Genomic DNA, 20852 nt, shown 5'->3' with positions numbered 1-20852 from the left:
TTTTAGTATTTAGCTGACATCTCTGTGAATGACTACCGGTATGTGAGTGGCGGTGGGTGGGTGTCTGAATGCCGTGCTGAGGACATGTGTTGACCGCTTTCAACAGTTTCCGATCTCACACAGTCACAAGTAAGCATTAGTCACAATGTAGTTAGTTCGTGTGTATTGTAGATCTACAATACTTACATGTAGTTCTGCAGGCCTGGGTGATCACCAGGCCCAGACTCCACTGAGGGTGATTATGGGAAGAAGGAGTCACTGCAGGACGAGCAGGGTGGAAAGCAGCGATGAATGGCCGGCCAGGTCGGATGATATGACTTGAACATGCCGGCATCAATCCCTTGCTGACAACACTGAACTCTTGACCTTTACAAGTATTTTCCCACGGCCGGTACGGGCACAGTCCGTACTGTGCGAGCGCTACGCGCCCCCTCTTCGCGGTATGCATGGTATGTGACTGCTATGTGCCGGCCCATATATAGTCTACATGCCTACCATGGTCATACTACATGATACAGTTGTCATGCATTGTAGATGATTTTTATTTTTACTTCGCAAGGCCAAACGGGCTATAGAAGCGAATTTAATCTGACAATCATCATGAACCATTTTGATACGATACCTACACTTGAGCCTTGACTTGAGCCGTTGAGGGGCTCGGGTAAATCTACGACTCATACCAAGAGTATAACCCCCCCCATACTCTTGCTCATACATGTACAATGTCATGTAGATACCGCTCCTTTGGAACAGGCAGTATCTCCGCTAGCTATACTAGAAGAAAGTACCTGTCAGGAGTAATTTTTTGCAAGGAATAAAATGGGCTCCTTCTTGCCTCGAATCTTGGTTTTGCGTACGCGCGTGCATCTGTCGACTGTCATGTCATGCACCAGTACTGTAGCAATACTGTGCCAGACTGGCAGTAAAAAAAAGAGAGAGTAAAGTATTAGTTAGCCGGATTCACGGCCACATCACCTAATCACTAGTAAAGTGAGAGTAAGTGGTTGCACTTACATTTCCACTGACACTACACACACGCACGCACAGAGCTGACCCTTACTTACGGCCTTAGCCCCTTTTATGTCACTGTGTCACAGTACGTGTGTGTGTGTTCTTTCTCCAATCTTGCACTCGAACACATTCAACTCGCTTTTCAAGACAAGAGTCTGAGATGCGTGAGCAAGCCATGTCTTCAACGTCAAAGTTCAACCACTTCCCAGGCAGGGAGTACACTTAGTGACTTACTTCATGTGCTCACCTGAGTGATGAAGCTTGCAAGCTTGACACTGCGACATAAATACTCGGAGTGACTATTGTCAGTATTGACTATTGACAGTATTGTAGGTAACAGTTAGTTGCAACGAGTTGTCTACAAATCGCATCGATGATTGATCTTCCGACCGACCATCAAGCATAGCTAGCATAGCAGCACATGACTTGGACTGGCACAGCCACCCACCTCTTGCTCTAGCTCTGCGCTCTGGCACCAGCCACACACACACATGCACAGGTGCATGAAGTCTGTGCATAGCGCGGGTATGTATGGGATCGGGACAGCACAGATCTGCAGAGAGTGAGTTTGTGTGTACGAGGGAAGACGTGTGCAGAGCAGGGAGTCGTACAAACTCCCTGCCCTGGCCTGGTGGTCAGCACTCATGTACTCAGCAGTCGAGTGCATGAGGGGAGTGTGACGCAAAAGCAAATTTTGGTTTGGTTTCTGGATATCAAAGAAGTCTGGAGTTGATTGGGTCGCTCCTGCTTGGGATGAACGTCCTCTCTTAGATATATGGTTGTGTTGGTGATCTAAGCGATATGTCAATCTCATCCGAAGGCGACGAGAGGCCTATTTCGCAGCGTCATAGTAGTATTCCAACAGTGACTGAATTTCGAGACGCATTTTGGGTACGATGGACGTTTCGATACCGGGGGAATGAAACATTCCTGTGCTGATGCTGGAGTGTTCTGCTTTTCCTTAGGGCGATGGAGGGCTGGATATTCTTCTTCAGAATACGAAACAGGCGAACAATGCCAGCAAGGAACTAGAAGGCTTTGTTCGTGACAGGTAAGACCGAAATTTTAAATTTGTACAAAGTCACGAATTTGTGTTCACTCAATATTCATCCCAAAGTGCTTGTAGGCCATGACGGTGAACAATTCGAAGACTAGTGTTTCAATCGCAACAGTTGATCTTCATGATGTGAACTATGTATGATAATGCTTTGAACTGATGGAACTTAGCCCAATGCAATTTAGATCCCATCTCTTGATATTGTGTTTTTTTGCAGTTAATATTTCATTACGGTATATATTTTCTAAGGGCGTCTCCATCTTGGCTTTGTGGATGGTGCAGTGGGGGACACGCTGAGCCTTTCTTTTCACTTATACTTATACATGTATGTACTTCTGCGGTATACAAATCTATGTTCACTATCATGTCACACTATTACCAAGAGTCCACAACCGATTGTATGTATGAGTCAGTGCACCATACGTACATATACATTGTGCTTTCCTTACCTAATTGACTACACCGCACGCTGAACTCCTGCACTCAAAAGCCGCACTTCCTCATGCCCGCACGCCCGTTATAGCTTGATTTGTGCCAGCGCGGCGTGATCCTTGGATTCAGGGTGCACGAACTGCCATTCAGTCCGAAAGTCGGCTTCAAACAGCAGGGAAAACGAACACGCCACCCACATCCAGGGATGTGACGTTTTTGACCAGAGTCATGTATGCTCAGATGCACGCATTCATGCTCATATCGACTGCATCTTGGCACAGAACGTGCACCTTGCGTGATGCTTTGAACAGTGTAGTAGGAAGGCTCACATGGTAGTGTTCTTATCGAGCACATCCTATCCTGACCTGTCTGCCATAAGCATGTCATGAACACAAGACTGACAAGCTGACCATGGCTAAGGCTTAGGGGAGTGCTGCTGTTGTGTTGCGTGTGTCTTTGTCGTAGTGCCATGTTGACTTACCATGTCGTGCCATCAGATGTGATCATATTGCGCTCCTCTCCATGATGTACTTGTTGTATTGATCTAGAGCAAAGGCCGAAGAACAGATCGGAAAGGACCTGCAAAAGGCAGCCAAGCACAATGCTCAAGTCGGTGCACATATTGGGTGAGTTCCCAGTGTACGAGTACAATGCCCGAACTACTGCCATGACCTACTCTTTCGGATCTTGTATTGATGGTGTTGTTGTTGTTGGTGGTGGTGGTGTTGGTGGTGGTGGTGGTGGTGGTGTCGTTGCTGTCGTTCTGTGTCCGTTGTGTGTGTGTGTGTGTGTGTGTGTGTGTGTGTGCGTGCGCGCGTGCAAGTGTGCGCGCGCAGTGGGGGGGGGGGGGGGGGGCAGGTACGGTTACGCTCTCCGGTCCTGGAATGGAGTGTGTTTCTTAATGCCTTACCTTGTATACTTGTGACATAGTGGTATTTTGTCAGCACATCATGTACAGTGTGTCCTGTGTCTGAATACCTTAGCTGTGTGCCTTTATATTCATCTGCTCTGTGTTTACGTGTGCCCGCGTGTATTTAGAGCGTTTGCACCGGCATGGATGGAGCTTGTTTGCGCCTATTCGGATAAGGTAGCGTTGGCACATCTTAGCCTGGCTTCAAAGCTGATGGAGCTAGCCAAAGAGATCAGCGCCTATCACAATCATCAGAAAGAGCAGTATAGGCTGGTGCGTATGACTTGTCTGCTGTCTGCTTGCGTACTTTGGATATTCAGCTGGTTCAGTGCTGTAGCAGTACTTTGTATGGCTAGTTAGGTGATGGTGTGTTCAGTTGCTGTACATGTATAGCACTGAGAGAGTTGATACACCTCAGTGGAGTCTCTTGTTTCTTTGTGGAAACAGAGCAGCTACTAGAAGGTTGTACCAAGTGAAGTTGTGGATACACAATACGTTAGATCTATCGTAATCAACGCTTGTAACATTCTGAGCAACCTGCAAAAAAAGCACCGCTCTCTGCTCAATACATAGAGTTTCGGGGAGTTCACCCCTCATCAGTTGAGCTTGATTAGACTGAGGAAGATTGTGCTTGAAGAGCACCACTTATAGCGCTCTCCAGGCCAAAACATCACTAGGGATACAAACTTACAGAGACGCTTCATTCCCAGCGCGAGAAACACCTCATATGTGATGCTAGGCTGCTGGGTGATTTGAAGGTCGTCTTGATTCACACAAGAGAACCAAGCCTGTGCTTGCAGAAACAAAACACAATCAGTCACGCTCAGGCTGTTAGGTAGCACATCCACCGTTTGTTCAGTTCACTGGTCGTATATTGTTATCACAATGCATATCCCGTTGATCCCACCTCTTCACACGTCCACCACTAGTGCATAACTGTAGGATTTGCTGTGTTTCGATGTGCGTGTGAATCATCACTTTAAGCTGTATTCACAACTGACGCGGTCCGCTTGCGGTTCATGCGTGCCCAATCGCGCGCTCAGACTTTCACGAAAACAGCAATTCGAGTCGTATTTAGGACGTGTGGCGCCTTCGAGTACTAATTTATTGACCCCGCCAGTCAAGGTGACTGCCATGTACGCCGGTATGCACCTGATACGCGCTAATAATACATGTTGAAATTTCCATTTCGGCGCGTTTCCATATGCATGGCGCCCAAGAGCCAGCATAATCCGCACAACCGCGTGGTTTGTTGTGAACACAGCTTTACCCCCCCCCCCCCTTCTGTGTGTGTTCAAGTTATTGTGCTCGCTAGTTTCTTCTTCTTCTGCCTGTATTCACCTGAAGAGAAGGCAATGAATGTACTAGTGGAAACTTTGAAATGCTTATTGTAAAGAGCCTCAAGCTTGTGTTATCCCTATGTCAAACACTCCGTTATTATCCTGTGGATCCAATTATTATTTGCAAATCACGAAACCAAGTCAAAAAAATTGTACAAAGCAATTCTGGATTTGCAAATAGAAGCAACCGATTCTCCCCACATTCCAAGTCAATTGGAAAAAAACTGCTGTTATAATTATTATTACCTGTATGTTCAGTTCTTTAACTTCTTTTAGCAGAAGAGCGGAAACTGCAGTACTTTATGTGCAGGGTTTTGTTGTGATTGATTGTCCATCCGTGCACAGTCTAAGGATCAGGCAGTGACACCGTGTGCAGAAGCCCTGTCAGCGCTGGAGCAAACTACTTCACATGCTAACAAGGTACTGTATTTACTGTTCTAGGTATGTGTGTGTGTGTGTGTATGTGTGTGTGTGTGTGTTGGACTCATCTCGGCAATGACAACTGCCCTGGCTTGAACAGAGTGTAGCCTGCATTGTAGGGACGGCAGCAGAGAGACACAGCCCACACTAATCAGTGCTGATGTTTTCATCACCACTGCATCATAGAACAGAGCAAGCTGAAATAGCAAGCTGTTGAGAATGCATTGCAATATCCTTTCCAGCACCAGGCGCGTAGCACCGCCGTTGGCGGTGGTCCGGCCAGGGGGGGGGGGGGGGGGGGTCCGGAGGGATCTCCCCGCGGAATTTTTTTTGAAATTAGGGTGCAAAATCCTGCATTCTCGGCACTTTGGCATTGTTTTACTATGGTGGTCGTGGTCGGGCGAAAAAGTGGTCCGGCCAAAGCCGGACCGGCCGGAGCGGCTGCTACGCCCCTGAGCACATGTTCTGTAAGGCCATCATTTTTTATATCTATGTTTCGCGTCAGTTCAACTTCCAGAATCATATGCGAGAGGTGGAAAAAAATAAAAAGTTTCAAAATAATAAAAAAGGCTCATCAGAGGTGTATAGCACTGTACATAGCACAATAGCTCGTGCATGGTGTACATGCGAAAGAAAAATCGTCCATCGAAGCACAAAATCTGGGTTATCAGCATCACTTGGACAGAGGAGGCAACCGTTGGTGCCCTTGCTTCGCTAAATTATTGTACTCAGCCTTCAGCAGCGGTGCAAGGAGCCGGGAACGACGCATCCTCTCAGCTTGAGGCGATCGATGCGGTCTGGTGTAAGCTCATAGAATATTGCTAGCAGATGTCGAACAAACGATTTACCGGCGCTGGCCTCAACTGGCTCAAGGCCATTTCTGCATCCCAGCTTCGCCGTATGCAATCAGTCCACACTGGTGACTCGCACGATCGTACACTGTGCATGTGCATGTTCGATTTTTTATTTTTTTCCGAAAAAAATCAAAACGTATGCGTGCGGACGACGCGAAACATAGATATAAAAAAATGATGGCCTAATGGGTATATAGAGTACATGGCCCCGAAGAGTGTGCAACTGCCTGCGCAACCTGTATACAATGCTTCGACGGCAGAACTTCACATCACGTGACATGGTTCGAAAGGTCAAGCTGGCAAACAGTGCAAAGTGACCACAAGAGAGTTGAACCCAAAGCAGAGTTGCGTACAACCCTGTATCTATCATGAACAGGGTGCGAATAATGCGTACGGGTTCGTCACGTGATGTGAAGTTCTGCCGCCGTAGACCCCATAGCTGGAGTTGCACACTCTAGGGGGTTATGTTACTTATGTACTCTTGATGACATCCATGTCTAGAAGCTAATAACTGGGCTCTCACCTTCCTTTCACTGCATCTCATCAAGTTGGCTGTATCGCTTTTTTGCATCCAGTGCAACCATTCATGCTCCACACTTATTATACCATCATATTAACGGCACCTTTTTTATTTGTATACGTGCTTATGAAGTCTTGCATGTTTCAACATGTGTGTGTATGTGTGTCACTGTGTGTGTATATGTGTCACTCTGTGTGTGTGTGTGTGTGTGTGTGTGTGTGTGTGTGTGTGTGTGTGTGTCACTGTGTGTGTGTGTGTGTGTGTGTCACTGTGTGTCACTCTGTGTGTGTGTGTGTCACTGTGTGTGTGTGTGTTTCTTGCGGGGTACAGTGCAAGGTAATGTACCATCAGGCACATCACCAGGCGTGTGAGTTAGTAGAGCACCTGTCCAAAATCAACCGCGAAGCCCACAAGCAAAAGGACCTAGAAAAGGTGAGTGCTGCTGCTGCTGATGTTTATTTCAATGGGAAAGGTGCAGTTACAAGGGTTTTCTTTCTGATTGCCCTTTGCACAGCGGCTTCAGTTTACGACCCAACAGTGCCCATACTCGTCACTGTTCTAGTAGATCTAGGGACATAGTTTTAATGCACATGTGTGCGTCTCAAGTTAACGAAGTGGCTGCATTCGCACACTGCTTAGAATTTTATACATTAATTTCGATAGTGGTTTGGTTCACGTATCGCCGGTGTGCACCAGGACCGGGAGTCCTCTTGAGGCCTCTTCTGGTTTGATACGCTTGTGTGAAGCAGTGTAATGCTTACCAAAGAAAGTTGTACGGTAAAATCACCCACACCCAGGGCCTGGAGAGTTGGACAAAAGAGACATTTCGCGCCACATTTTTCCACTTCAATGTTGACGAAATCTCTCATTCGAACTTGAACGAAGTGCGGCCATTTCTGACACGAAATTCCACGGTATGCCAAACAAATGTTGCGCGGAACCTCTCTAATGTTCGACTCTCCTGGCCTGCTCTGCCACCGATTCCGTACACGTTTGAAGAACAGTGGCATGTGAACGGTGCGCACTGGTGATCGCTAGTGCATTTGGCCAATGCGGGATCGTTCAAGTTGGCAAATTCGAGTGGCCTACCAACATGTTCTTCTCCTTTGCTTTGCCGAATTACGCTGCACTTTATGACACTTCTGCAAGTGAGATGAATGCGAACGCAATTCGTCTCTTGCATTCATTTCACTTGTATTAGTGTCATAAAGTGTAGAATAGTCATGAACAGCCCATTTGTTGGCGCTCTCTGTTTCTGTAGTCAGTAGTGCCATGCGGCGTGGGTCTTTAAAATGATGACACGTGGCCTGCTTGCCTCTGTAAATGTGTTCTGTGTACACCTTAATGTGCAATAGGCCAATATTATGTGTATCAACTGCTGGTTTCTCCCGCTTCAATTCCTGTGCTGTATTTCTGTCCAGCTTGAATCTCGACTGAAGAAAGCTGACAGCCATGCACAGCAATCAGGTGTGTGTGTGTGGGGGGCCCCCGGGGGGGGGGGGGGGTTGTTTGTTTGTTTGTTTGTGCACGCATGTATGTGTTGTTGTTGTTGTTGTTGTTGTTGTTGTTGTTGTTGTTGTTGTTGTTGTTGTTGTTGTTGTTGTTGTTGTTGTTGTTGTTCTTTTTGGCGGTGGTGTTGCTGTTGCTATTGTTGCCGGCATCGTTGTCGTTGTTCAGGCAAAGCCATAGTTTTGGTATCTAGAGATTTGCAATGAATACTGCTCCCCCCCCCCCCCCCCCCCCTCTCTCTCTCTCCCTCACTTTTATTATAGTATGGTGATATGTAAAATGTGCTGTTTTGTTTTGCAAAGTATGACCCTGCCTTTCTTTGTTTGCTCTCTGTGATTCTATAGAATCAGACTACAAGGCAAGCCTTCAGAAACAGGAGACAGCTCGTCAAGATTTCCGGGATAAAATGACAGTTCTGGCTGATCGACTGCAGAAAACGGAAATGGAGCATCTCTCGCAGATGAAGAAATTTGTTGCCACGATATTAACCGTCGAGCGCAAGATGGAGAGTACAGTTGAGTTTGTGAAGAAGCACCAGGATAAGGAGACCACCCTTTCAGCAGAGGTCATGTTACAGCAATTTGTGGCGGTGCGGGGCAGCGGCACAACACTGGCACCCGCGCTGAAGTTCGAGCCGCCACCGACGGAGATGCCCGTTCTGCCAGCGGTCTCTGCACTTACTGGCCAGGTGCAAAGTTCTAGTTCGCTGCCCAGTGTCTCACCGGATCCTGGCTCGGATGGTTAGTCACAGTGCTGCTACATCATGTATATGTTCACTACAGTCAAACAGTGGACGAAACGGCTCTGTGGCTGTAACTCAGAATTTCATACACAACCGTGCAATCATCATCAGTGTTTGCACGCTAGGTGCATCCCTCGTGTATATGTTCATGATGTTGTTCTCCAGCTGTAACTTCATCTGTGTAATCAGCAGCAGTGCTGGTTCTCAGTGCAGCCATCGGATGTGCACACGCACCTAGTGCATTCTAGTTCTAGTACAACCGGCACTGAGACCAGGCCTGCCACACCAATGCGCTTGGGTAGCTTATCCTTTAGTTGCGGGGCTTTCCCCTGTATAGGGCCGCACTGTCGCGGATCACTTAGGGACAATCAGGCCTTGGAAGTATGTCAGTACATTACTCCGCCTCTATTTAATACAGGAGTTGCACACTCTTGGTTCTAGTTCTTATAGAAGCATGGCGCAACCATTATCACTGCGTATCAATGTTGGATTTACGACAGTCGTGTTCTTGTAGCTGACAACACACTTGGCTATGGTGTGTCTGCTATGTGCTGTTTTTTCTTCTTGTTCCGATCTCAGCGGCATCTGCCAAGAAGAAGTGGCTTAGGAAGAAAAAGAAGAAGGAAAAAGGAAAGGGGTACGTGGTTCTCATTATGTCATGAAGATCTGCCCTTCAAGTCTCATTCGTTTGTGAATCTTAACTCTCCTCTTCGCTTTTTTTTAATCCCTCTCGGCCATAGTGTCTAAGGAACTACTTGAAGTACACTGCTTGTTCGATGGTAATGATGTTGACAGTGATGGCATTAACTATACCGCTACAGTTGTGGCAAGTGACTGTCCATTGTTGAACATGTACTTCACTATTGCCATTGAGATCAGGTGATCACTACTAGAATACTATGTACAAGCTCTCCAATGGCAATACAGATAGTACCCTGAGATTATACAGATCTGTGACTGTATGTGGCACCTTGTCCTTATCACGGAGGTCGATGCCACATTGATTGAAATCGGTCGGGAGGACCGAACGTTATCTCCTTTTACCATGGTGGTTTCCTGCCTTGGTAGCTGTTTCCTAAGGGAGGTTCCGCTGCACAGTGTGCGTGTACTGCCTGGCTTGTTACAGTGATGATGCAATAATGGAGCGATAATGGCACAGTGAAATTTGCCCCAAGAATAACATACTACAGCAGCCTCGGGCTCTTAAAAATGCTCCATGTTCAGTGCCCTGCACCTTTTTGTTCATGTCCCGGAGGGAGGGGGGGGGGGGGGGGCATCACTGGTCTGCACTGTAATCTGTAGCCGCCAACAGCACGTGAGCCGTGTAGCCTTGCACCCCCGTCTGCGGCTAGAGGTGGGATGACACTTACCACACCTCACCTCTGTCTCGTTTCTCTGTGCTCCGCATCTTCAGTGAGAAAGAAGGAGACACGCCAAGTGCAACGCCCGGACCGGTAAGTCCAGGACAAAATAATCTTGTAGTACAGTCTTCCCTCTCTAATCCGGCACTTGTTTATCCAACACCCTTGCAAACCAGCACACTTTCTGGCCAAACGGATTTTTTCAGTTCATTTTGTACGCTTTAATCCAATGAGTTTCATGTCAACATCGTTTTGTGATGCAACACTCGCTGTGCGCGCACTTTCAGAGTATCCCTGGACGTTCCGGAACCAGTCTTGTACAAACTTGTACAGCCACATGTGGCCCGTTGCCGCCTTTGCACGGACAGTGGAACACGCGTGCATCAAGCAGTGCATCGTAATAACCACGTCAACATGAGCGATTAAACCTCTGTCCATTTGGCCAGATATGTGGTGCAACGAAATTGTACAGTGCTGTAATTTAGTGTTGCTTAGTTGGACGAATATGTATACTAACATGCAGGCACTTGTGTGGTGCCGGTGGAGTGTTTTCCAGGTTGTATGTCCGTATCACATGCTTATTATTATTATTATGGGTTGCTGCTGCTGCTGCTGCTGCTGCTGCTATACATTGCAGGAAGCAAGTGTGGATGTGGATGTAGATGAGGAAGGCTACTCGATTCGACCAGACAATGCAGATATCCTCCTTGTGCTGTTTTGTTGTGTACAACCTATTCTGGTACATGTGGCTCCTACTTGTACATAGATCTACGGATATTTATAGATGCTGCGAATGTCATTGCTAGCATATTATATATTCTACTCGTATTATCTCGGAAAATGTGAATCGGCTGTTTTCAAGGATCCTCTATTGGCAACTCAAATCAGATCAATCACCAACCTGGCTGTACATTTCTGCTGACTGCCACTACGTGTTCTTGTTTTACGCGCTCTACTATGCGGGGGGTTTCTTTCCTTGACTTCTGTGTACATCGCGTTGGTTCCAAGGATGACAAGGACTCTGATTTCTCTTATGGCAGTGACAGTGACGAACCTGGTGAGTGCGTAAGAGATCCTACTAGAAGGGGGGGGGGGGGGGGCATTCTCCAATTTTCAATTTGGACCGTTCTGTTCATGTGCAATGCCATCTGCAGTCTATTGCCAGGCCCATGTAGTTCCTCCTCTTTCAAATGTTTACCGGTATCTGCTTTGCTCTATCTACACATAGCAGCTGAATGTGCTGGGTTTGATTGTGTGATTCCCCTGTGCTACAGAAACTGAATCCAAACTGAGATCGATCTCAATCAGGCCCGTGAATGCAACGCAAGACAAGGCAATATCGGATAATTCCAGCGACCTCACGGCTGCGGTGCAGAGCTTGAGTATCCTGAAACCGGTGAGTGCGTGTGTGCGTGTGTGTGTGTGAGTCCAATTCTGCCCCGAATGTTGCCAATGCCACAAGCCTTTCACCTGTACGCCTATGTATTCGGAAACCGTGCTGTACCGCTCACTGTCCCATTTGTGAACGCTGCTGTAAGTCGATCCGGGGCTTTGCTATCCACAACTGCAACCGATCCACCAGGCGCCCAACTGCTGATGAAAGGGACAAGTTCCAATTGCAATGTCAGAATTGCCGGAGGCGTTTCAAAAGGCGAAACGACTTATCCCGTCACCAACGCTCATGTCTCCTCTCGTCTCCGTCTCGCTCAACGAGAAACACGTGACCTACATGGCAGTGTATACCAGGACCAGGGACCAGGTGTCTGTGTGTGTGCGTGTGTGTGTGTGTTTTGATAGAGTCAGGTGCCCCATCATTTCAATCTTCCCATTGTATGTATTGTTCAGACTTGGCTGGCATGCAGAGCAAGAAATTCACCATATTGCCTGAGTAACTACACGTGCAGTATATTTGAACTTGTACCACCTGTACTCAGGCATGCTGACAACACCATGGCTTTACTTCTGCTGCAGTATTGTGTATGTCTGCAGTATTGTGTATGTTGTGCACTGCAGTTAGCCACAGCAAATGGGTAAATGAGACAATGATGCAAGATGGTGTATGTTTAGGTGGCTGGCAAGCACAGTGTGGAGTTTGATTTTTGCGCACTGACTGATTTCTGGCACTCTGTTTGTTTGTTTGTTTTGTTTTGTTTTCTGTGTGCATGGCATCCGCATCTACCTCAGCCTGGAAAAAGTATGTTCATGTACAGTTGAGTGTCACATCATCTTAAGTAGTTGTAAATTCTGCATGTTGATGTTCAGAACTTGTATTACTATAGTACTTAGGGTGTTATTTCATGTACATGGGCCTACTTCAAGTAGTCATGTCTGGTGGTGGTTGCGGCTTGTGCTGAAGTTTCTTCAACACGTCTGTGTGTTTTGCGTGTGCTTCTGTTCACGTTTGCAGCGTCTTCTAATGAGCCAACGTCCAGGTATGTCCCTGGTAGCTAGCTCTCTGGTGTTGATACGTGCCGTTCATTGTCCTTGTCCTTGTATTACCCGATATCTTCTCGCTTAAAACTCAGAGTCCCTTCCATTAGCAGTGCTATTTAAAAAGTACTAGACTGATACATTGCACGGATCAGTATACCAATATACACTGAATTGGCCAGTCAGCCTTGTTTTATTTACAGTGTTTAGTAATACGCACTGTGATAAGCCAATACCTGCCTTATGAGACCGATCCTTTCAGGCCACACACCATGATCTGTATACATTGCTCGGCCTGTGTTGAAAGACCACCTGTCGCTAAACACCGGCACTATTACTAGGTGCACTAGTATGGGGGGCTAGACACTGGTTCCGCAATTTAGTTTGTGCCGACATTGGTACGTTAGTTTCGGTAGCATTGCAGTTGGCTAATCACTGTTGTTGGTGTTTGTAAACAATGTCATGTGTAGGTCCTCGCCAGCCCGCAACTTCTTGGATGATGACATTGGCGGCGCAGTGCCGCCCTTGCAGCCTATGGGCTCCGGCAGCATGCTGGAACCGCTTGGCATTCTCACTGCAGCACCAGTGTCATCCGGCTCTGCTACACCACCAAGTAGGTCTTGTGCCACACAACATGTAGGCCAATGCTTGTCAGTGGCCAATAGGCACTGGTGTGCTATCCTCTAAGTTGGCAGGATTTTAAAATTGATTTTGGCTGATGTGCTCATCAGCCATGCAGGTTTTGGTGTTGTCAGTAAGTTGGAGTTTTGAATTTGCAACCAGCCGAGACCGGGTATTAAAATCTTTTTTAAGTCACAAGTATGCTAAGTATTATTGCTATAAACTGTTATTAGTTTGTTGTAAGCGTGCTGGAACTGGCAGCCAGTTGAGACAAGCCATCCGAGCACATGCTACCAGTTTGTTGTGCGCAGCGTTTAGTACATCGTCACTTCCAAATCATTGTGGTATTGAGGTATTGTACATTTTCATGCCGAGCATACGTAATCCCATATCCCCCCCAGCAGTGTGCAACTGCCACACACCCTCGATCCAACGCTGCAAGAGCAGAGTTTCACATCGTACAAATCTGCAAGTGCATGTACGGTGCTACCCCGGTTATCCAAACACTTTTTGGGCAAGCTGTTTTGAAGGTGCGTTCTGCTTACCCGAATTAGCCTTACATCCACAGAGTGATGCCCAAGCGCTGTCTCCTTTTCAATGTGTATTCTTGTTGCTGGCAAGTACTGGCCAGGAATTTTCTCAGCCAGTTGAACAGAAAACGGAAAACTTGGCCTCTATATAATTATAATATAATTATAGAGGCCGAGTTTTCCAAAAAAAATTACGGTTCGCGTGAGACTCGGTTTATCTGATAAACCGAGTCTCACGCGAACTGTGAATTGTTTTTTTTGAACAGTGCTCATTGTGTGTGTGCGTGCGTGTGTGTGTGTGTGTGTCACTGCCTGTAGCGAGCACAAAAGATCCTTCGTCTGGCATCATGAAGCCACATGTGCCCGGATTGGGATCAAGTCCAGGCCGCTTCACGCCCGAATCACCCCGATCGCAGAGTCCACTAATGGTAGGTTGGGCAAGTGTCTGTATGTGCCTGCATTCGTATCTCTGTGCGCATGTGTGTATGTGTTTGTTTGTGTGTGTGTATGTGTGTATTTGTTTGTATGTGTGTATGTATGTATTTGTTTGTGTGTGCATATACATGTATCTCACCCCAACTCATCCCCTTGGATCAATTGTATCAGATGTAGCTCGGACCTCCTGATCACAATGCATGCAGGCATTTTTGACTCCTTCTTTTTCTGTTGCACCATACTAGTTTCGTTAGTTGTTTTGGAAGTTGCTCACTGCCCAACGTTTGCTTGTGTGTTGTAGGTGGGTCGAAGAATGTCGTCTGGCTCTTTGGGCAGTAACACTAATTCTTCCGGCAATGCCTCGTCACCACATGGCACTGGACTGTCAGTATACGCCCTGTTCAATGAAACTGTCAACGCTCTCTTCAAGGGCTCCAATCTATCCAGGTAAGAACACAGTCATCGTGTCATCACTATGCCTGGCGCTCTGACATACCTCGCACTGACTTTGGTATCATCCTTGTGTCTAACCAGTCAACCAACAATGATGTTACTGAAGAGGTGTGTTATTGGCCTCTTCAAAACACGGAAATCTCCTTGAAACTCCTCGAAACTCTACTTAGGAACCCATGATATTAGATGTACATGTACGTAACTGTACTACTTCTACTTGGTGTGTGTTCTGTCGTCTCCTTCATTCAGTACGCTGATAAAGGTCACCGGTGAACTGCAGCTCTCATTCCCATCCACTTGCCTGGGTCAGATCACACCGCTAGCGCCACCGCTCGTCTTGCGAATCCATCCCACCAGCGGTGTAGATCAGGCGCATGCCAATACGCACTTGCTGGAAACGTAAGAGCACTAGCTAATCACACGAGAGAGAGAGAGAGAGAGAGAGAGAGAGAGAGAGAGAGAGAGAGAGAGAGAGAGAGAGAGAGAGAGAGGGAGGGAGGGAGGGAGGGAGGGAGGGAGGGAGGGAGGGAGACAGAGAGAGAGACAGAGAGAGAGACAGAGAGAGAGAGAGACAGAGATGTAACACAGCGGTGGCAAGTGAAATCCAGCGTGGTGACTACAGCAGAGCCGTGTTCATCACAACACACGGCCCAGTGTTCATAGTGCTCGAGTTGTACACCTCCCGGGCTGTAGCACACATGAGCTCGGATTTCATTTGCTACCACTGTACCCAGTCATAGTCGGGAGGGTTGGCCCAAGAGCACATGTGCTGACTAGTAGTAGTATGGACTCCTTGTACCAAGTCGTATCTCACTTACGACTGTGCGTGTCCCTGTATTTCTACGTGTTGATTTCATCTTGCAGCGACTCTACCTCGCCAAGTGGGGATGTGTGCTACAGGTTCAAGATGGCACCGTTACAAGCGTTCCTGAAGACACAGCACGAGGCAGCGCCGAACGCAGCTTTCTTCAAGGTCGACGTTTTCAAGTACCATGTAGGTGGATGTGGGTGGTGGGAACAGCTGAAACTATTGCTTGTAGAAAATGTCTTGGTGACGACTAGTGCAGCGTTTGTGAATGGTTTTAAGAGATATGTTTCCTCATTCCCTATGCTGCTCTGATTCTTCTGTGTTGCCGGTCGGTACCAGGCCAAGGTGACCTCAGCTGCAGCACTACCTATCCATGTCAACTGCCTGTGGAAAAGCGATGAGACTGTAGCCAATCTGAAAGTGAATTACGCATACAACCCACAGTGTCGACTCAACCCCGCACCCATCAAGTTTGTGTCGTTCTTAACGCCTACTGAAGGTGTGAGTAACGTGCAGTCCAGTGGACAATCACAATGGTAAGAGCCTTCTCTCTCTATCTCTATTTCTTACTCTCTCTCCCTCTCTCTCTCTCTCTCTCGCTCTCTTTCTCTCGCTCTCTCTCTCTCTCTCTCTCTCTCGCTCTCTTTCTCTCGCTCTCTTTCTCTCGCTCTCTTTCTCTCGCTCTCTTTCTCTCTTGCTCTCTCTCTCTGTCTCTCTCTGTCTCTCTCTGTCTCGCTCTCGCTCTCGCTCTCGCTCTCTCTCTCTCTCTCTCTCTCTCTCTCTCTCTCTCTCTCTCTCTCTCTCTCTCTCTCTCTCCCTCTCTTTCTCTCTCGCTCTCGCTCTCTCTATCTCGCTCTCTTTCTCTCTGTCTCTCTGTCTCTCTCTCTATCTCTCTCTCTATCTCTATCTCTCTATCTCTCTCTCTCCCTTTGTTTCTCTCAAGTAGGTATTTAAATGTACTTGTAAAGCATGTTTTCATTTCTGTTTGGTGTTGTGCACAGGGCCAATGATCGGTTAGTTTGGAAAATTCCTGAAATTGCGGCTGGCACTTGTAAGTATTCAGCAGCATTCATATACTAGTAGATTGATTGCATACAGAGGTTTTTTTTAATCATCTCGTGCCTTCATCTTTGTGAATCTCATCAGAAACTGTAGTTGCTTGTGCGGACACCTTCAAACTTTGTATACGTGCATGCCATGAGAGGAACTGATTGAGAAAACTGGGATCATGGCAGTTGTGTGTTTGTGCGATGCTACTGTTTAGGTTCTCAACCACAATTCCTTGATCAATGTGATGGGACGTTATCAAACTTTTTGGAACGTTCGTGCACTTTTCCATGATCTGCCGACCTTGTTCTAATGGGAGATATGTTGTTAATTCTGTTTGTGTGTTCCAATTGGTTGATTGGATTTACGTTCGCTTGCAGCCTCCAGCCTTTTAGCCAAGATGGATTTGAAGAGCGGTCCTGGCCGACCGCCACAAGTCGCTGTACAATTCTCTTTTGAAGGCCAATGTTTGAGTGGATTGAATATGGACATTGCCTCTCCTGGCTATCACCTCGCATTGATGAAGTATCGCCTTGCTACCGGTAAGTTCATGCTTGATGGGGCTTTGCCGACCTTGGGTGATGTAACAATGTACATGTCTGGATTTTTTATCAACCACCGCACCGTAACTGCGCTCTCCAGCCGACCTCGACACGTTGCCACAGCACACCACCAGCAAAGCGACACATCTGAGAAAAACCTGCACAGGGCTGAATGCTGCTGCTGCTGCCTACACCCCTTTATGTACCTGTATGGATATGGAGAAATCTAGATACAGGCACTGAGCTTGATCCACTGTAACCATAGATTTACATTGCGGCTGGTGTCGAGAATATAACTTGAATCCTGTAGGGTGCAGCGAGCACTCCTTTCTGCACCCCTCCTCGTTTGAAGCGCCCTCGCTTATGGGCCAAACCGTGAAAATGAATAGTAGGCAGCATGATTCAAAGGCGCTATTCACTCCATGGCAGATGCGAGTTTAATAGTGGCGAATCATATTTTTAAATGTACAAAGGAAAAGGACATAATTATGGATACGAGTTAAGAGTAACTCTCCATCATTTATTTATGGCTCAACATCCGAGTTTCAAATCATATTTTTCCGAATCATTTTTTCCATCACCCTTTCTTCCTACATGTTTCTCCTTTCCTTTTAGACTGTAAACAATGTAAACACATAATATGTGATTGTGTTGTTGTCTCGGCTGTTGTGTTTATCAACATGCCTGTGTTTGTCTATTTCATGGTTGTTTTGTGTAGGGAGGTACATGGCCGAAGTATAGCCAAAGCTAGTAGACTGCATTCCGAGAAGTCGCCTGTTTTCTCTTTGCCTGTATGGCACACCGGTACGTTGTTGTACACCGGTACTTGATGTAGCAATGATGGTGATGATGATGATGTTTGGCGATGCTAGGCTGGTCTTCCCAATCGCCCAACTATCAACGTCCGTCGTCACCTTTGAGCTGTTGCAGGAGCTTGGTCTTGTGTGGCGCATTCAGGTGTCTTCCATTTTTCTGTACAAAGGGTCTATCTTCATCATTTTTCCTGTCTTTTCTTTCTTCTTCGATTGTTCATGCAATGCTGTTGCTGCCTTATGCCATCCATATATTCGCTATGCCCCTCTGTTTTTTGTTTGTTCGTCCGCTCTCTTCTGGTCTGTGTCCTGTCTATGTTCTGTTGTCCCTGTTGTTCCCGTTAACCCTACGAGTATTTCCTTTTTATATTTTACTGTGTGTCATAATCATACCAGCTACCTTACCTGTGCCGTGTGTCGCTGTGTCTGCTTTTCTTTAGTTTTGGCTGCTGCTGATTGTTTCCTCTTTTGGTTTACCTAACAATGCTCTCTCTCCCTCTCTCTCCCTCTCTCTCTCCCTCTCTCTCCCTCTCTCTCTCTGCTCAAGTTGATGTGCATATGCATTTCAATGCTTCACCAGTCTCACTAAGATCATAGTGTGTCATTCATCCAGTCTTCAACAGAAGCCCAGCCCGATGCCCAAGCCACCGCCTGGACTCCTGACATCAGAACTTTGTATTCGCTAATCAGAGGAATTCCAGCCATCCATAGTATATGCGTGAGTGTGTGTGTGTGGTGTGGTGTGTGTGTGTGTGTGTGTGTGTGCGAGAGAGTGTGTGCGTGTGTGTACTTGCGCTCTCACCAGCTCAGTCGGATTTACGTTAGTGTGCCTGTCACCTATGAAGTGTGCTTTTCCAGTGCTGAATATTTCTGCTGTCGCTGTAATTATTTACTCCCCCAGAAGCCGAGATCCACCAGATATTCAACAGTGCATGTCTGTGCAGTTCCCCTTTCCTATCTGAAACAAAGTTATTTTCTTGTTATTCGTTTTCTCATCTATATTTGAAAGATGGGAGTATCCGTGTCTGTCTGCTTGCTGTACGGCACGGCAGCCTGCTTGTTTTCTTCTGTGCCTTCTCGCTTGTAGCCTCCTGTTCCTTAGGTTTCACGTGCTTTACGCAGTCTGGTGTCGCTGTGCATGCTTGTGCTTGTGCTGGTCTAGCACACTTGCCTTGTCCAATGTTAGTGGTCGTCCTGAACCCCGTCGTGTAGTTCTAGTGTTTCCTTAGTGTTATTATTTTAGCCCTGCTCTTGCCAGGACATGATAAGGACAGCCGGTATAGAAGTATCACGGTCTGGTGTTCTTGATGGTGGTGGTGCTGCTGCTGCTGTGGCTGCCGCTCTGGCTGCTGCTGGTGGTGTTATCGTGGTCGGGATAGTTGAGCTCTACCACTGAGTGTTCTGTGACTTCTGTATGATCTGACTAGTCTCAGCTCTATAATACCAGGCTGCAGTAATGCGCTTCACGCTGAGCTGTTCTTCGTGCTCAAAGGCTTCAGATGGTAAAGCTCAACAGTTGAAACAATCATTAGACAATGTCAGCTCATTGTGTACGGACAGTTCCTGTCTTCTTCCCCCATGCTGGTGGCTAAGTCATGTTTACAGATTAGCAAAATATGTACGGTAGCTGCTTTGTTCCTCTATAGAATATGTTTTGAGTACAGTGTACCTTCATTATGCTACTATTACACCAGTCATTGACATGAAACTTCAGTATGGTCGTTGTGAAGAATGAAGATCCTCCTACATAACCGCAAGAGTTCATAAAGTTATGATAAACTGCATCCTATCAAGAGTACATAACCCCTGGGGGTTATGTACTCTTGATACTATGTTTACTCAATTCCCACAGATATGTAGCTATTTCGACCTTGTTAGGTCTCGCGGAGCTCAGAGTCATTGATCGTAATGAATAATCATATATTAAATTAATAGGTTTTTAGGTGCTCTTGATAATGGTTACTGTGCCTGTAGCCTACACTGCAGCACCATATCCATGTGTGGTTTCGGCATGATTATCCTTTGCACGTTTTTTTGGGGCTTGCGTGTAAGAGGGATGTTATGTGACACGGTGCACTTGATCTTTGTTGAAAGGACTATTGGCTGTCACACTTTAGCAATTATGTGTATTTCTGGAATGCGGTGTGTTTAGTGGTGTGGAGAAGTGTATGCATGTGACTGCTGGTACGTGCACACTGACACACATGTCCCAGTCAGCGCACTGTTCAGTTGTGTCGCCAACAGGGTTTGCATGATAAGGAGGAGATGCACTTCAAATGGCAGTGGCAAGAGTCAATATCAAGAGTACCAAATTACAACATGTAGGTGTGTTCGTAAAGTAAATCTCACGTCCGTGTTACAACCGGCTATACACTTGTGTTGAGAACGGTGACACAACCAGCTTAGGAAGTTTCGCTTGTGCCAGGTTAGTACTCCCTGGTAAATATACTGTCCCGGACTCCGGACCCGTACAGGGAGCTTTAAATATGCCATACTCTTGCGACCAACGCACTGCTAACTGAGCCAACGCAATCACTTGTTGCATGTGTCCTGGAGTGACGAGGATGTTTCTAATGAATACCGCAGTCTCCTAGTAATAATTATTGTTTTTTATACTACAGTCAGACCTCACTTACCTGCACACATCCGTTTCCCACAAAATATCCAGATAGGCGAGGGAACTGGATAATCGCACACACACATACTGTATGTATGCATGGCATACATGTACATGTATGCCGTAAATCGGTAACCAACGATTTTCTTGCGGATGGCGAGGGATCCGGATGAAAGAGGACCGGATAAGGTCTGACTGTACACTCTTTTGTGTATTGAGATCAGAGTTGCATCGGTGCAGGAGAGGGAATGGGCGGGGGGGGGGGGGGGGGGGAGCTGGAATTCACTATGGCCCCGGGGTTCTTGACTTGGTGTGGCACTGAAGACATGGTTCTAGCCAAGAGGGTGGGAGGGGGGGGGGGGGGAGGGCGCGCAGCCCCCCCCCCCCCTGTGAAAAAGTGC

The 20852-nt window shown here is 47.0% G+C and overlaps 2 protein-coding genes across 2 annotated transcripts; both read left to right on the top strand.

Moving 5' to 3' along the window:
- Nucleotides 1–1548: 1548 nt before the first annotated feature.
- On the top strand, nt 1549–11597 carry LOC135814953 (F-BAR domain only protein 2-like). The gene is made up of 13 exons (XM_065328157.1): nt 1549–1902; nt 1977–2062; nt 3049–3126; nt 3539–3683; nt 5096–5170; nt 6875–6976; nt 7966–8011; nt 8398–8793; nt 9375–9432; nt 10210–10249; nt 10794–10856; nt 11150–11213; nt 11431–11597. The coding sequence occupies exons 1-13, from the start codon at nt 1813–1815 to the stop codon at nt 11580–11582; spliced, it is 1395 nt and encodes a 464-aa protein (XP_065184229.1). The 5' UTR covers nt 1549–1812; the 3' UTR covers nt 11583–11597.
- Nucleotides 11598–12235: 638 nt separating this feature from the next.
- Nucleotides 12236–19122, top strand: LOC135814954 (F-BAR domain only protein 2-like). The gene is made up of 11 exons (XM_065328158.1): nt 12236–12350; nt 12564–12588; nt 13057–13199; nt 14056–14165; nt 14474–14619; nt 14875–15024; nt 15490–15619; nt 15773–15969; nt 16435–16484; nt 16861–17022; nt 17741–19122. Exons 3-11 carry the CDS (start codon nt 13121–13123, stop codon nt 17761–17763), a joined length of 1047 nt encoding a protein of 348 aa, XP_065184230.1. The 5' UTR covers nt 12236–12350; nt 12564–12588; nt 13057–13120; the 3' UTR covers nt 17764–19122.
- Nucleotides 19123–20852: the final 1730 nt, after the last annotated feature.

The sequence above is a fragment of the Sycon ciliatum genome, chromosome 4, assembly GCF_964019385.1.
Source record: "Sycon ciliatum chromosome 4, ocSycCili1.1, whole genome shotgun sequence".
Lineage (NCBI taxonomy): Eukaryota > Metazoa > Porifera > Calcarea > Leucosolenida > Sycettidae > Sycon > Sycon ciliatum.
Note: the sequence above shows the minus strand (reverse complement) of the source record. Positions and strands in the feature narration are given on the sequence as shown.